This window comes from Stylophora pistillata, chromosome 3 (assembly GCF_964205215.1).
Source record: "Stylophora pistillata chromosome 3, jaStyPist1.2, whole genome shotgun sequence".
Lineage (NCBI taxonomy): Eukaryota > Metazoa > Cnidaria > Anthozoa > Scleractinia > Pocilloporidae > Stylophora > Stylophora pistillata.
The window spans coordinates 18,662,728-18,675,574 of NC_142521.1; the positions used below are offsets into that span (position 1 = coordinate 18,662,728).

The following is a 12,847-nucleotide window of genomic DNA, read 5'->3' on the forward strand; positions in this document are numbered from 1 at the left end:
CAAAGAATCCCAACTCCTTTTTAACCATTTATACTGAAAATTTTACAACGAAAAAAAAGAGGCAGAGCTACTTAAGTTGGGCTCGATCCATTTTTCAGTGCCATTGACAGTGAGATGTGAAATATTTATAGTTTTAAAGAAATCTGCCAAGGAAATGTCACGGTTTTTTAGGCAGCAAACAAGCACGACAATCAGTGTTCAAGTTGAATTTAAATCGTTTCGTGGATCGATAGCATTTTAGCCTGACCGAGGAATTGAAAGCGTTATTTGGCATTTGTGGTATTATAATGTTTAGAAATGTAGCTTAAAATTCATCTTTTAAAAAACAACATCAGGTGATCTGCCAAAAAGATTAGCGATGATTTGCATACTGACAGATCTTTTTTAAGGGCGGAAATAAAAATATGAAAAGTGAAGTAGGCGATCCCGCCGCTGAGGAATATGGAGTGTATCATCCATAGCCCAGCAAGAATTTAAATCAATTTTGTCAACGATCTGAGGCCCATCGAAATTTCTGAGTACTTCCCTATTTTTGCACATTAGTCTCAACTATGCTACCTTCTATTCTCACTCGAGTGTTTTGTAGTCACTTAAGCAGTTAAATAATTCATGTGCTATCTGGGCCAAATTATGCAAGAAGCAGACCAGTTTCTTTCTACCTGAGTGAGTGTTCTTGAACACAAAGCACGCGCGAAAATGTCTGGTGCCTTTAATTTCTTAAAATATTTTCCGTCGCATCGATAGAAGCAACATTGTTACCATTATCTGCTGATTTACAATTTGTAACGCGTATACCTGTTTTTTTGGCAATGCTAACTGGCATCTACAACAGTCGTATTAATTAAACTTGACAAGATCTCTCGGGATTAATAAGGATTTTTCTCTATCATTTGTTTGCGTTTCCAAAGATTGGTTCGAAGTGACAGATGTGCGCGTTACACAGGTGAAATTCATGCATATTTCAAACGCTTTTCGCTGGCAGGAAACCTTTTGTTCGCACGCATAATTTGGTATAAACTACCCAGCTAAGCTGAGGTTATTTATTCGGGGCTGTATTTTACTGTCGATTGCATCAGGGTCGAAGGAAAAAATATTCGATTAATTTTCTACCCATTTCCTTTGACCAAGAACTGGTTTACACTTTCCTGTCAATATGGTAAGTCGCCTTAAAGGAAAATATATACATACATATATATATATATATGTCATTTTTTGAATGTATGTTATTTATGCTTCCTATAAATCCAGTAACTCCAGATCTAAGTACACTATGGCCTCGATGATGTCCAATTCACTCACGTTCAAGTTTTAGATATAGTGCCGCTGCGTCCTTGCTTGTTTGCGCCACCTACAGCAGTCGCTGATTTCATGAAACAAAAAGAAAAGGAGTGGAAAACGAAGATAATTCGCAGTATGTTATCGTGAAATTGAAAACACTCAATAATAGAACTTCATTTCTGGCTATAAGGCCGGTATCATTGATGCTCGCTCGAGTGGGAGTGTCTTTTTCAAATCTATAGTTGTGGAAAGTCATTAGCAAACATACGGATGATATTTTCAAAATCTTGATCGTGACTACAGCGCGCTGAACCAAACCGGATTATTAAAAGCCCTGGAAACTGACAAATTTTGCACCAGGGAGCGGCGCAAGATGTGAATCTTGTTAATGTTTGAATCAAGCCCAGTCCGTTTACCTTGTTGATGTGATTTTCTTGCATGGTGGATTGAATTTATACAACGAAAAAAATAAACCCGTCTTGACACATGAATGAAAGAGAATGTGCATAATGTCTGTATCCTTTTCCATAATTCAGAGTGAAAAAAAAAAATGCGAAACAAAGGCGGTCATGCATTTATGGCCAGAATTGTCCGAAAATTGAAGTAGGAAATTGGCTTTCTATTTTAATTTGGCATTAAAGCTTAAGGTATTAGTCTAAAACCCAAAAAACATCATTTTTAAAGTAAATTTGCCCCAGAATAATGTAGATTTTTCACTGAAAAGAGGTTTAAATTTTTGAATTTCAAATTTTAAATTACTGGCGGATGCGGAAGTCCATTTCCGGTGATTCGCGTTGTATTGGGCCACAATACATTTTCACCGACCAGAGATGAAAAGGATGGAAAATATTGACTAACAGTTTTCGTTATTGCCCTTGGTTAATAATTAATGTTCGTACCATACTGTATTCTAGGAAGGCACAGGGAAACAAATTAAATTGTCTTCATTATCACCCATTTTTCAGCTGTTTGCCTTTTTTAAGCAAATCAGTTCAAAATATTCAAAACCGAAACACGGAAAACGATTTTCAAACAATGGTTAGATTTTCGATTTCTAGAGCACTCTGGAGAGCATTCTAGAGAAAAATTACTAACATCATAGTTAAAACCTTTAAACACGAAAAACCTGGCACAACAATTTTTTTAAAGATATTTTCACCTCTTAATAACAAAGTAGTATAAATCAAATGCGAAAAAGGCCTAGGTGGTCCTGAGAGGTCTCGAGTACTTGCTGCGTCATTAAATTTAATACGTACATCTTTTGATACCTTATTTCAGCCTTATTCAGGCTCACAGCGGAGACGGAACAAAGTGCAAATGGCTTTCTTGAACGAAACGCGAACAATTCATTTAACGAGCAACATCAAGGCGCTAGTGGAATCATTTCCTTCCAATAGATCAATTATCAGCTGCCGTGTCTAAATATTGTTCCAGAGCGAAGCACCTAATGTTGTTGAAAACGTTTACAATATTGTAATACTTTCATTAGCAGGTGGTCGGATTATTATAATTACAAGCCGCTTTGGTGAAAGAAATTCTGTAACAAAACATGACAGTGAAAAAACTGAAATAAATGCTAAGCTTTCTTTCTTCTTTTAAATGATAGGCTCAACGATTGACTGCAGCCCAGCGTGAAGGTGAGGTTTGTAGAAATGTAAAAAGAAAAGTAGTAATTTAGAATCACAATTTAAAATTTTGAGCCCGCGGTAAGTCAGAGGAGAAGCCTGATGCTCTACGATCTACCCGACATTCTTTTTTAAGGACCTATTCGAAGTGACCTTTTAATGCCTATTCCCCCATCTCCCCCCCCCCCAAAAAAAAAATATTGGTAAACTGAGATAAAAAGATACGGCTAAAAGCTTCTAAGTGGTGACTCGACCCAGAATTAGTGTTACCATCCCATCTATTGGTCGACAATACACTCTTTAAGATAACCTATCTCTCCTGGCAAATTTCGTAATGTTACTTGACCTTTCTTTCTTTCTAGAAATAACGGCAGCTTTTAAGCTGTTCGACAAAAACGGTGATGGGCATATCTCGGTGGAGGAGTTAGGTGAAGCTATGAAGCAAGCTGGACAGGAGATGCAAATCGAGGATATTAAAGATATGATCAAAGCAGTGGATCGCAATGGTACAAAATCGCTCTCTCCCTAATTTTAAAAAGGAAGGAGGAAGAAACGTGTATAAATGTGTAAAAACTGGGATAACACTATTGTCCTATTGCAGAATATTACGATCTCAGTAGTAATGTGTTAACTTTCCTCAACTGTATTGAGGTGGATTTTACGTGTTCGATACCGCGCCATTACAAGTTATGTTAGCGGTCAGCGGTCCTTCTGTGACGGTTTAATCTTGTTTTCCATTTCTCTTCTAGGCAATGGTAAAGTAGAATATAGTGAGTTTGAAGACATGATGGCCAGCCAAATTGGAGAACCGATGACGGGTGATGACCTCAAGTACTACTTCAAGAAGTTTGATACAAATGAAGATGGTTTCATAACTAGTGACGAACTGGGACTGGTGATGAAAACGTTTGGTGGCAAAACCTACTCAAAGAAAGAAATCGATGACATGATCAAGGAGGCTGATACGGACAGCGATGGAAAAGTCAGTTACAAAGGTACTTGACTGAGTGCAGGACTGGAGCCGAGCTTTCAGTTAACCTCTTTCCCAGGCCCCTCTTTATTCATTAACTCTCCGCGCTTTTAACGCAATTTTCAACTTTATCTTGAATGTAAACCGGGTTTGCTTGCTCTTGCTGCACCCTACTCCGTGATTGGTCCATGAGATTTGTACCATTCTCTCAAACAATCAGATACAACACTAAAACATTGGGACTTCGTCCCTTGCTTTTTTCCGCGTTTCAGCCAGTTTGCTTATTTTTATCTGCGTTTCTCAGGGGATCTTTGTGATAACAATTTGGAGTCGATTGGTACCCTAGAGGATTCATATAATTATTCCCTTTCATTATTAAATATTGCTCTTGTATTAGCAGTTTACGGCACGGACGATTAAAATATTTTATATTTCGAAAACCTGTAAACTAACCCTATTGCGAATCATAAAGGCTGATAGTTTCGAAAGAAACTGTTTGGGGCTGCGTCGGTGGGAGTAACGAAATAATTTGGATATATCAACAAAGTTGAAATGGTAAATTGGCCGCCGTAACGATTACAAAAGATGACGTTTCGAGCGTTAGCCCTTCGTCGGAGCGAATAGAGGAATTGCGGGTTGTGTGTGCTTTTAAAGGCAGAAAATGGAGCTACGTTATTGGTGGGAACATGGCAACGAGAAAAACAAGAATAAATTTTTCTCGTTGCCATGTTCCCACCAATAACGTTGCTCCATTTTCTGCCTTTGAAAGCACACACAACCCACAATTCCTCTATTCGCTCCGACGAAGGGCTAACGCTCGAAACGTCAGCTTTTGTAATCATTACGGTGGCCTATTGCGAATCGTTTCGTCTACGAGAAATAAACAAATCTATCTTTACTAAAAACGATTTTTCACTTGCAGAATTTGTTGCCATGGTTACACAGAAAGGGAACTGATGGAAAATGATCTCAACAGAGGATGTTTGCTTTACTTGAAGTGGTGGGCTTCAAGTGGCCTGCCTTCATCCCACAACTGTTTAACAGGTTCACATTTCTCGAGCTGGCAACCTCGTTCCCATTTCCTTTTCTCTTAGCTGGGGACTGGGAACGAGGTTGCTCGAGCTGGCACCAGTAGTGTGGTATACTGAACGTATGACAGGAAATGAGTGTGTTCCGTCGGTAGAGACTGAATTCTGTAAGCATAAGATGTGTAATAATGGGTAGCTAAGTTGACTAGGTAATACTGCGGGATTAAACTTTTGTCTTTCTTCAAAACGTTTCCGTCGTTTCTTTGACACTGACCCTCAAGTTAATATCCACATGTACCAACTGGCTGAGTGGGAGAGCCGTTTCTGGAAATGTTTGTTTTATCTGGGACCGTAAACTCTTGGGAAATAGCAGATGTGATCTCAGATTCATTTGCATTGGCGTACAGGGCTTTACTCCATCAAGGTGAAGGGATCACATTTAATGTGTTTTCCAAAAGCCTCTTCTTGACATGATCACACACGGACCACCGTTCCTGTCTCGGGTATAACACACTGAACATGAACGGGAGTGGTACAGTAGGCTACAACAAATATACTCACGTGCCTTTTCACAAATGATAATAACTTGATAACGCATGTCATGCTATGTCCCCTACCCTAAAAAAATCTCATCTCTTCTCCTTCTTTTCCCTTGAATCATCTTCCCTTCTATCACCGTCGTTATGTTTCGATAACTTCCGATGTTTATGTCCATGTTTACTCTTCTCTTTCCGTTTACGTTTCACCTTGGATTTTCTATGTCTTTTTTTTCTGTCTTCATCACTTGAGTCTTCGCTGCTTTTTTCTAAATCACTTTCACTTGTTGTTGACTCCTCAAGTAAGGCCTTGAGCTGTTGTATTCTGAAAAAAAAAAAATTAAAATGACCAACTTAAGCTGCAATCTATTTTTGGGTTGATTTGGTATGATGAAGTGTCATCACCTGATACAGTGACATGTCATGTTGTGACATTGTAAAGTGACATTACAAGTCATGAAACGTTGTAAAATTGACACCAGCAAGAAGTGATGTGACATTGCTGAGTACATAACATTTTGTATAGTAATGGCATGAAAAACAATTTAAGGAAATTCTCCATTACATCCTTAACATCAGTATGCATTTTCTCCATTCTGTTCAAGTAAACAAGGAGAATCAGTTTAACAGTGAATCAAGAGCTTCTTTAATTGGTGATCATTTCCTTTATTCTCCTGACCTTAAAGTGTGATTCAGGGGTGATATTGTAAGGAGAAATCAGATGCTGGTCACCATTTGGGCTCCAAGGGTTGACTGTATACCAGTAGTTTCATTTTTAAAAATCTTCAGCAAGACTGAGATATATTCAATCTACAGAGCACCTCTTCACACCACGACAATTTTCAGGGCAGCCATACAAAATGATGGTGGGTTATTCACAAGACAGTACATCTAATGTCACATCAAGCCAAGTGACTACAGCTCTGAAATATTCCATTCGGTAATAAAAATTAATGGATAAACTTCATCACTGAGTGTACACAAGGCCCAAAACAGTATACTACCTGCTTTCTTTTTCTGCTCTCTTTTTATCTTGAATAAACTCATGCATTGGGTCTTCATGTGCCTGATTTGTATATCAAAAATTTATCTACATTAGGGTACACAAAATGTACATAATTAACAGATAATCAACAGTCATTCAAAACTTACTAGCAATTTAAAACCTGACAACAAAACAGGCTTGTGCCTTCATTTTTTAATCTTTACAACTGTTTACTGAAAAGTTATTCACTGAATTTCATCATCAAAAACTACAAAGTGAGTTGTGAAACCAATCAGATTAAAGCATTTGCAGTGGACCCTAATATATAGTTATTTAATAGTAGTTTGTCACTTTCACCTCCATGTACCTTTCGTAATATTTGGTACCTCGTTAAGTCAACAAGATCTCACCATTCGAAACTTTTCACTGTTTTTGTTGCCACTGATAAACATGGGACACTCCCTGTCACCTGTCCTGTGACCATAGGCTTTACATCGCCAACCTATATAAGGGATCATTCAAATTTTAAAGCCAAGTAAGTGGGTATGGAGCTTATTCGGGTTTCTATAGGATGCTAGTTCTCTGCAGGTTATCCACCCCCCCCCCCAACATTTGTCAGGTTTCCTTGACAGTTTGTTGTTACCCATTTACACCCCTGGGTGGAGAGTGGCACTATGAAAGTTAAGTCTCTTGCCCAAAAATCCCACGGCACCTCTCGATCCAGAGTCCAGCTCACCAACTGTTGAGCCACCGCCTCTCTCACTAGGCCAAAGATGTCAAATTATCATATGACCTGTCTGGCCCCGCTTGCACAATCCCAAAGAAAACCATAGTGAAAGCTGACATGTGCAGGGCTGCACAGGTTGGCATGAACCCATCCTGAAAAAGCCATGCCACTCTGCTGTCCTCATATCAAAATTTTCTTGTGCTTGTGTGCCTGCATGTACCTGTCTATCTTGTTCAATTAAGGTTGAAATTTTCAACACTTAGTGGTCATATGATAAAATACTCATCAACTGAGTTTGGTTGGGCCAAATGGGAAAATATTTGGTTTTTGATCATAGGGCAAGGACCAATGCAGTAAGGTCTGCATGTTATGACCGCCAGCCGAATATTTTTTGTCTGGCCCCCCCACTCAGTCAATAACTACATAGTAACACTTGAGAGATGAAAACAAAGACTGCCAAATAAATCCCCACGCTTTACCTGTTTTGGCCACACAGCCATTAGTGGGAAGAGGGGGGAGGGAGGTTAGGAAGGGAATGAAGGGCTAACACTTTCCCTACTTGGATGAAAGGGAGACAGAAATACCTGCTTTGCATGATACTGTATCACCCACTTCATGAGAAAATAAACCCTTGTAATGTAATATATGTTGTAGTTCAATTCTATAACTTGGTTCAATTTTATTTTCCTTTTTTCTCGGTCATGTTAATGTATGATAATGAGTTTGAAACAAAGGAAAATAAAATTTGAACCAAGGATAAAATTGAACTACAACACATACACTCATTCAAGAATATTAAGTTTCTAATATAACTCACATTTCATAACTTTGACCTCCTTTCCAAGTGGCATCCACAAGCCTTTAGTGGGGGCATGAGAAAGAAAATCTCGTGCACCCTGGTTTTCAGGTAAATCAGGTATACATTCCTCTGGAAGGTCCTCTTTCTCCTAGTTGAGAAGGCAGCAATCACAATAATCAGAATTTTGTATCCCTAAATTACCAAACAGAGTCGCAAAGGCTAACTTTGTACTTTCTCCTAGTTGAGAAGGAGCAATCACAATAATCAGAATTTTGTATCCCTAAATTACCAAACAGAGTTGCAAAGGCTAACTTTGGATAAGGTATTATACCAGACATTTTAGATACTCTGTACACTATTCATTATCATTGGGTTGTAAAGTTTGTTTGGTGCAGTAATGCTGCAACATGGCTGATGGCAGGTTTGCACTTTCCTGTCAAGTTAACCTTCTGCAATATAAAAACCCATGTAGAACATTCTCAAAAACTGTTTTGTGTTGTTCTGTGTTGTAAAAAACATTCAACAAGTCATGTTGGAGGCAAATCTTTTGAGCAATAAAATCACTGCTTATTTCATTAGGCAGATTACTGAATAAGGCAAGCTGTCAACAAATCACATATCATTACAAAACTGTGTAGACCATATCTAAAATGTCACAAGGGGGAAACTCTTTGATCCCAACTGTCTGAAATGAACATGGTGGCATGTAGAAATTTTACATTAGAGTTCACCTAAGGGAGCATTCACTAATGTGCTTATATTCCAGGGCAATGAGCTAAGCTAAGACAAATCAGAATTTGTTAGATACCAGGCTCTTACCTTTATGATCCCAGGGGGTGGCTGTTCATAGCTATAGATGCAAGCACAGTCATAATAACACGTAAATATAGATGCCGTTTGAACTGAATGGATTTTTAAAAACTTTTCAGATAATTTGCTAGCCTAACAACATATCTCATGTACATGATCACAATATTGCGTTCCCAATTTATCTAAAGACAAATTTAAGAGATTTTTCCCTTACAATGTTTCATAGTGTTTGGCAAGTTCTATTTCTTCATTTTCACTGCGTTTCCTCTTCTTTCTCTCCTCTTTCCTTTCGCCTTTTTCTCTTTTTCTATCTATTTTCCTATCTACCGACCTGTCCGCCATGTTGTTGTTGATTGCAGTATACCGCTGACCCTTACATGACTAGCTTCAGAGTAACGAACAGCATTGTGGGATTCCTGTGGTCAAAATGGCGGCCCCCTTGAGAGTTGTTTCTCGACGATTACTTGTTCGGAACAACTTCCGTTGCGTCGTGGCCCTCCACTTTTCCGCCCCAAATTCTGCTACTCCAGATAAAGTGACTCACACTGGACAGGTGATTAAGGATTTCGTTGTAATCATGGCACTGACAAAAATTTTTATAACAAATTAAAATTATGATTGCTGTGAGCATTAACTTATGTTAATTGTTAAAAATGTTCCCCCAAAATTTGTAGCAATGGGGACCAAGCGACTACAGAATGGCCCGCTTTACAGACAGGCCAAAGGAGGTAAGGCATTTTTTTACAGCAAGGCATTATAAGGCAAGCTTTAACTTAGAAAAAAGCTAACTTGGTGGTATTCATCAGAGTACATTTAGATCATACATGCAATGGCAGTGTAGTATTCATTTATATTGAAACACATGCAGTTTATCATGTAAATTTAAGTTCTAAATTTCGCTTACGTATAGGTAAATGAAAAGTTTGCTATTGACCTTGTCGCAGAAGAACCACCAAAGGAAATTCATGGGCGTCATGTATGGTGTGATGGAGGTCAGATTTTTTTCTCTTGTTTTACTGCTTTATATGGTTTTAACCGAGTAGTGATCGCAAATTGTGTGGTCTGATCGCGTGAGTGAGAGTATGGAAAAGATTTTTGGGCAAGATCATTGCACAAACCCATCCTTGGTATGCATACAGTTCTTGGCGAAAACAAAAGTTTGCCAGTGGGACTGTGGCTTTGTCTGAGAATATTATGAGGTTATTTGGAAATATTTCTGATTTTTGCGACCCCATGTCAAGATGAGGTCGTAGGACCAAGGGTAAATAATAACTGTTGCCATTTTTTATCCTTGAATTGCATGCATAAGAAAGTATTAGATTGTAAGGAAACCTTGCCAAGAGGGCTGCAAATAAGGACTGCTGTTGGTATCAAACTGGTGTTTCAGGGAGGTCTCTGTCATTCACTGTTACCCACAACAGTCTTTTCAGGACCATACTTTATAAAATGATCATACTTCACAATCAATTTAATAGCATGTCTTACATTACTTGTTGAACATGTGTTCTGCATTACTTGAAATTAACAGATGCCTAAGAAAACTTGGCAAACTTTTGTCTCCACCGAAACTATGGAACTCAATTCCCGAATATATTAAAAGAGCGGAAACAGTAGAAACATTCAAAACTGGGCTTAAGACATTTTTGTTTAAAAAACATTACTGTTAATAAATTACTTATTCTTAAGTCTAAATAATCTGTTGTTAGGCGCATTGAGATTAGAAATGCACCCTATAAGCATCTATTTATTATTATATTATTATTATTAAAAAAACTCAGCCTGTTCACTTAAAAACTTTGTTAATCATTTCCAGCCACACACACCTGATTTGTTTTGGTTGTTCCTCTGTCATATGTATCTGTTCACCTTCATTAAAGCTTTTAATGTTTTTACTTTTTGGGAGGCAGAACAAGATATTTACTGTCAAACTTAGACAACCTATAGATTAATTTTTTTCAAAATTAGGAGGAGGACCTCTTGGACATCCTAAGGTGTACATCAACTTGGTAGGAATTACATTATTATGTGCAAACTTTATGTTTGTGAGTTAAAACAAACCTCAGTGTGTTACATGTAAAAGTGTTGTGTTGTGATCACACCCCCTCTCCCATCAGGAGTGTGGAAGGAAATTTGGCTAGAAATTTACTAAGGGAATGAGGTAGGATGGGGTGAAGGTTTACCTGTGAATGAATTCAGGACCTCATATTTCAAATTGGGAGGGATGCCATCTCTTGAAAAGGAAATAAGCTTCCCTGCTTGAGGTGGGATCTGTTAATGGGATAAGCTCTTGCATTACCGGTACAACTATTTCACTCATGGAAAGATTGTAAGGCATAGAATCTGAATGAGATATTTTCCAAATTTTATTTGCTGTTTTTTTTTTTATGGTAATGTCAGATCACAGTTTTCCATGCCTGCTTTTAATTTCTTACATTTTCAATTAACTATTAAGGGGATTCATATCCTTTTACTAAACTGAGAGTTTTTTTAATGTTAATGTGGCAAGGTCTAAGGATAATGTTTGTTTGCTTATCACACCATACCATACTTATTGACTGGCTCACTTTTTCTCTTTCCTATCTTCTCAAGCACTAAGTTATCCTACATTTTGCAAGGCTGTGGGCTATCCAGCCCTGCTCACACTGTCACACATGGCCCTCTACTGGAGATTTTTAATGATGTTTACCATAATTAGAATTCTGTAAAGATTGCACAACACAACATTAATAAATGAATTTTGATGTGCTGCAGGACCAGGAAGGACCTCACCCTTGTGGCTATTGTGGACTAAGATATGTCATGGCTGCTGATCATCATTGAAGAAAGAAGATGGACCTGTTCTTTGTTGATACTATCAAATAACTAAGAGCACTTTGAATGACAATGTAAATACTAACAGCTGTGTGACTTTTACTTGACATCAGCTTATAATTGTCAAATGCTAACCTTCTACACTGTATCTTCTGAGGGGCAAATTTAGTAATTTTTGTAAGGAAACACTTTCACTGACTGAAGAAATTTTGGGAAGTTTCAAAAAATAAATTTACTTGACTTGATGAGAGGGGTGCCTGAATAATTGATAAATGGTTTGAAATCCACACTGATTTGTACTACTCTTATTGTTGCTTTGTGCTTTATGTGTCATGTACTTTGGTTTCATTAACTTATCAATCTATAAGTGGTCTTTTATCAAACAAATCCCATGTTCTGATTGGGTACCCACTTAGGATTGCCCTTTTAGATTCCACACAAGAAAAAAATCAGGTGGTGCAGACTTAAAGTCTTCAAAATTTTTGGACAATGGAGTTACAAAAAGTGGGGGAAGACAGTCAAAATAATTATAAAGAAATCATAAACCACTCTCGTGGGTTTATTGTGCTACAATCAGAGTAAGCTTTCTTTCCTGCCTCTCAAAATAAACAAGTCACTCTTGATTCTTAATAAAGTGCAATCTTTTTGCTATGTAATAAATCCTTTACGGTAAGTTCATTTTTTGTTTGTTCGCATTTTTATGGACCTTCACTTAGTCTTGGTCCATAAAAATGCAAAAAAGAACTCTGCTAATATCCAGTTACCTTGACTGAACAAGCGTAGTAAATAATGCATTTGTAAATGTTGGACTAGAGGCAGAACCTTTGTAAGATTTCTACCTCTTAAAACTAATTAGATGCTACTCTCAATACCTTTTGGCTTGACTGGTCAGGAACCCCTAAGAATTATGAGCATCTGACTTCTCCCAGCAATATCAAACTCAAAAAGTTCTTGATTGTTCAACAAATGCTCCTTGTCAAGGCTGTGTTCTAAGAAAAGTTGAAGGGAGCCCAGTGCTCTGAAACTGTAAAATGCAGGGTGCCCAGCATATGATTTTTATGAAAAAAATTAGATTCCTGAGTCGCCTAAGAGCAAAAGTAAAGTGCCAGGGGCCCCCAGGCACTGCTGGACCACAGCCCTGCTTGTATTTACCATCAGAAATGAATGGAGAACTTGCAAACTGATGTTAAGATCGTTTAAAGGGTTAATAATTAGTTGTTATCAACCAAGCAGGAGGTCTGTATGGGAGAATCTTGACCAAGGTCACCAGTGCGGACC

The 12,847-nt window shown here is 37.9% G+C and overlaps 3 protein-coding genes across 4 annotated transcripts; 2 read left to right on the plus strand and 1 right to left on the minus strand.

Moving 5' to 3' along the window:
- Positions 1-901: 901 nt before the first annotated feature.
- Positions 902-5,148, plus strand: LOC111333504 (calmodulin-alpha). The gene is made up of 5 exons (XM_022939095.2): positions 902-1,156; positions 2,885-2,915; positions 3,266-3,409; positions 3,653-3,898; positions 4,796-5,148. The coding sequence occupies exons 1-5, from the start codon at positions 1,154-1,156 to the stop codon at positions 4,828-4,830; spliced, it is 459 nt and encodes a 152-aa protein (XP_022794830.1). The 5' UTR covers positions 902-1,153; the 3' UTR covers positions 4,831-5,148.
- A 172-nt stretch (positions 5,149-5,320) lies between these two features.
- On the minus strand, positions 5,321-9,119 carry LOC111333503 (retinitis pigmentosa 9 protein homolog). Its single transcript, XM_022939094.2, has 6 exons — positions 8,973-9,119; positions 8,768-8,798; positions 7,967-8,096; positions 6,833-6,924; positions 6,442-6,503; positions 5,321-5,762 (listed from the first exon to the last, which is right to left on the minus strand). The coding sequence occupies exons 1-6, from the start codon at positions 9,098-9,100 to the stop codon at positions 5,531-5,533; spliced, it is 675 nt and encodes a 224-aa protein (XP_022794829.1). The 5' UTR covers positions 9,101-9,119; the 3' UTR covers positions 5,321-5,530.
- A 30-nt stretch (positions 9,120-9,149) lies between these two features.
- Positions 9,150-11,814, plus strand: LOC111333506 (NADH dehydrogenase [ubiquinone] iron-sulfur protein 6, mitochondrial). 2 transcript variants are annotated; one of them, XM_022939098.2, is made up of 5 exons: positions 9,150-9,311; positions 9,433-9,486; positions 9,669-9,750; positions 10,724-10,764; positions 11,510-11,814. In XM_022939098.2, the coding sequence occupies exons 1-5, from the start codon at positions 9,186-9,188 to the stop codon at positions 11,576-11,578; spliced, it is 372 nt and encodes a 123-aa protein (XP_022794833.1). In that variant the 5' UTR covers positions 9,150-9,185; the 3' UTR covers positions 11,579-11,814. The 2 variants fall into 2 exon arrangements, with proteins under 2 accessions (XP_022794833.1, XP_088607713.1); XM_088751587.1 differs by lacking the exon at positions 10,724-10,764 and having other exon boundaries at positions 9,151-9,311.
- The last annotated feature ends 1,033 nt before the right edge of the window (positions 11,815-12,847 follow it).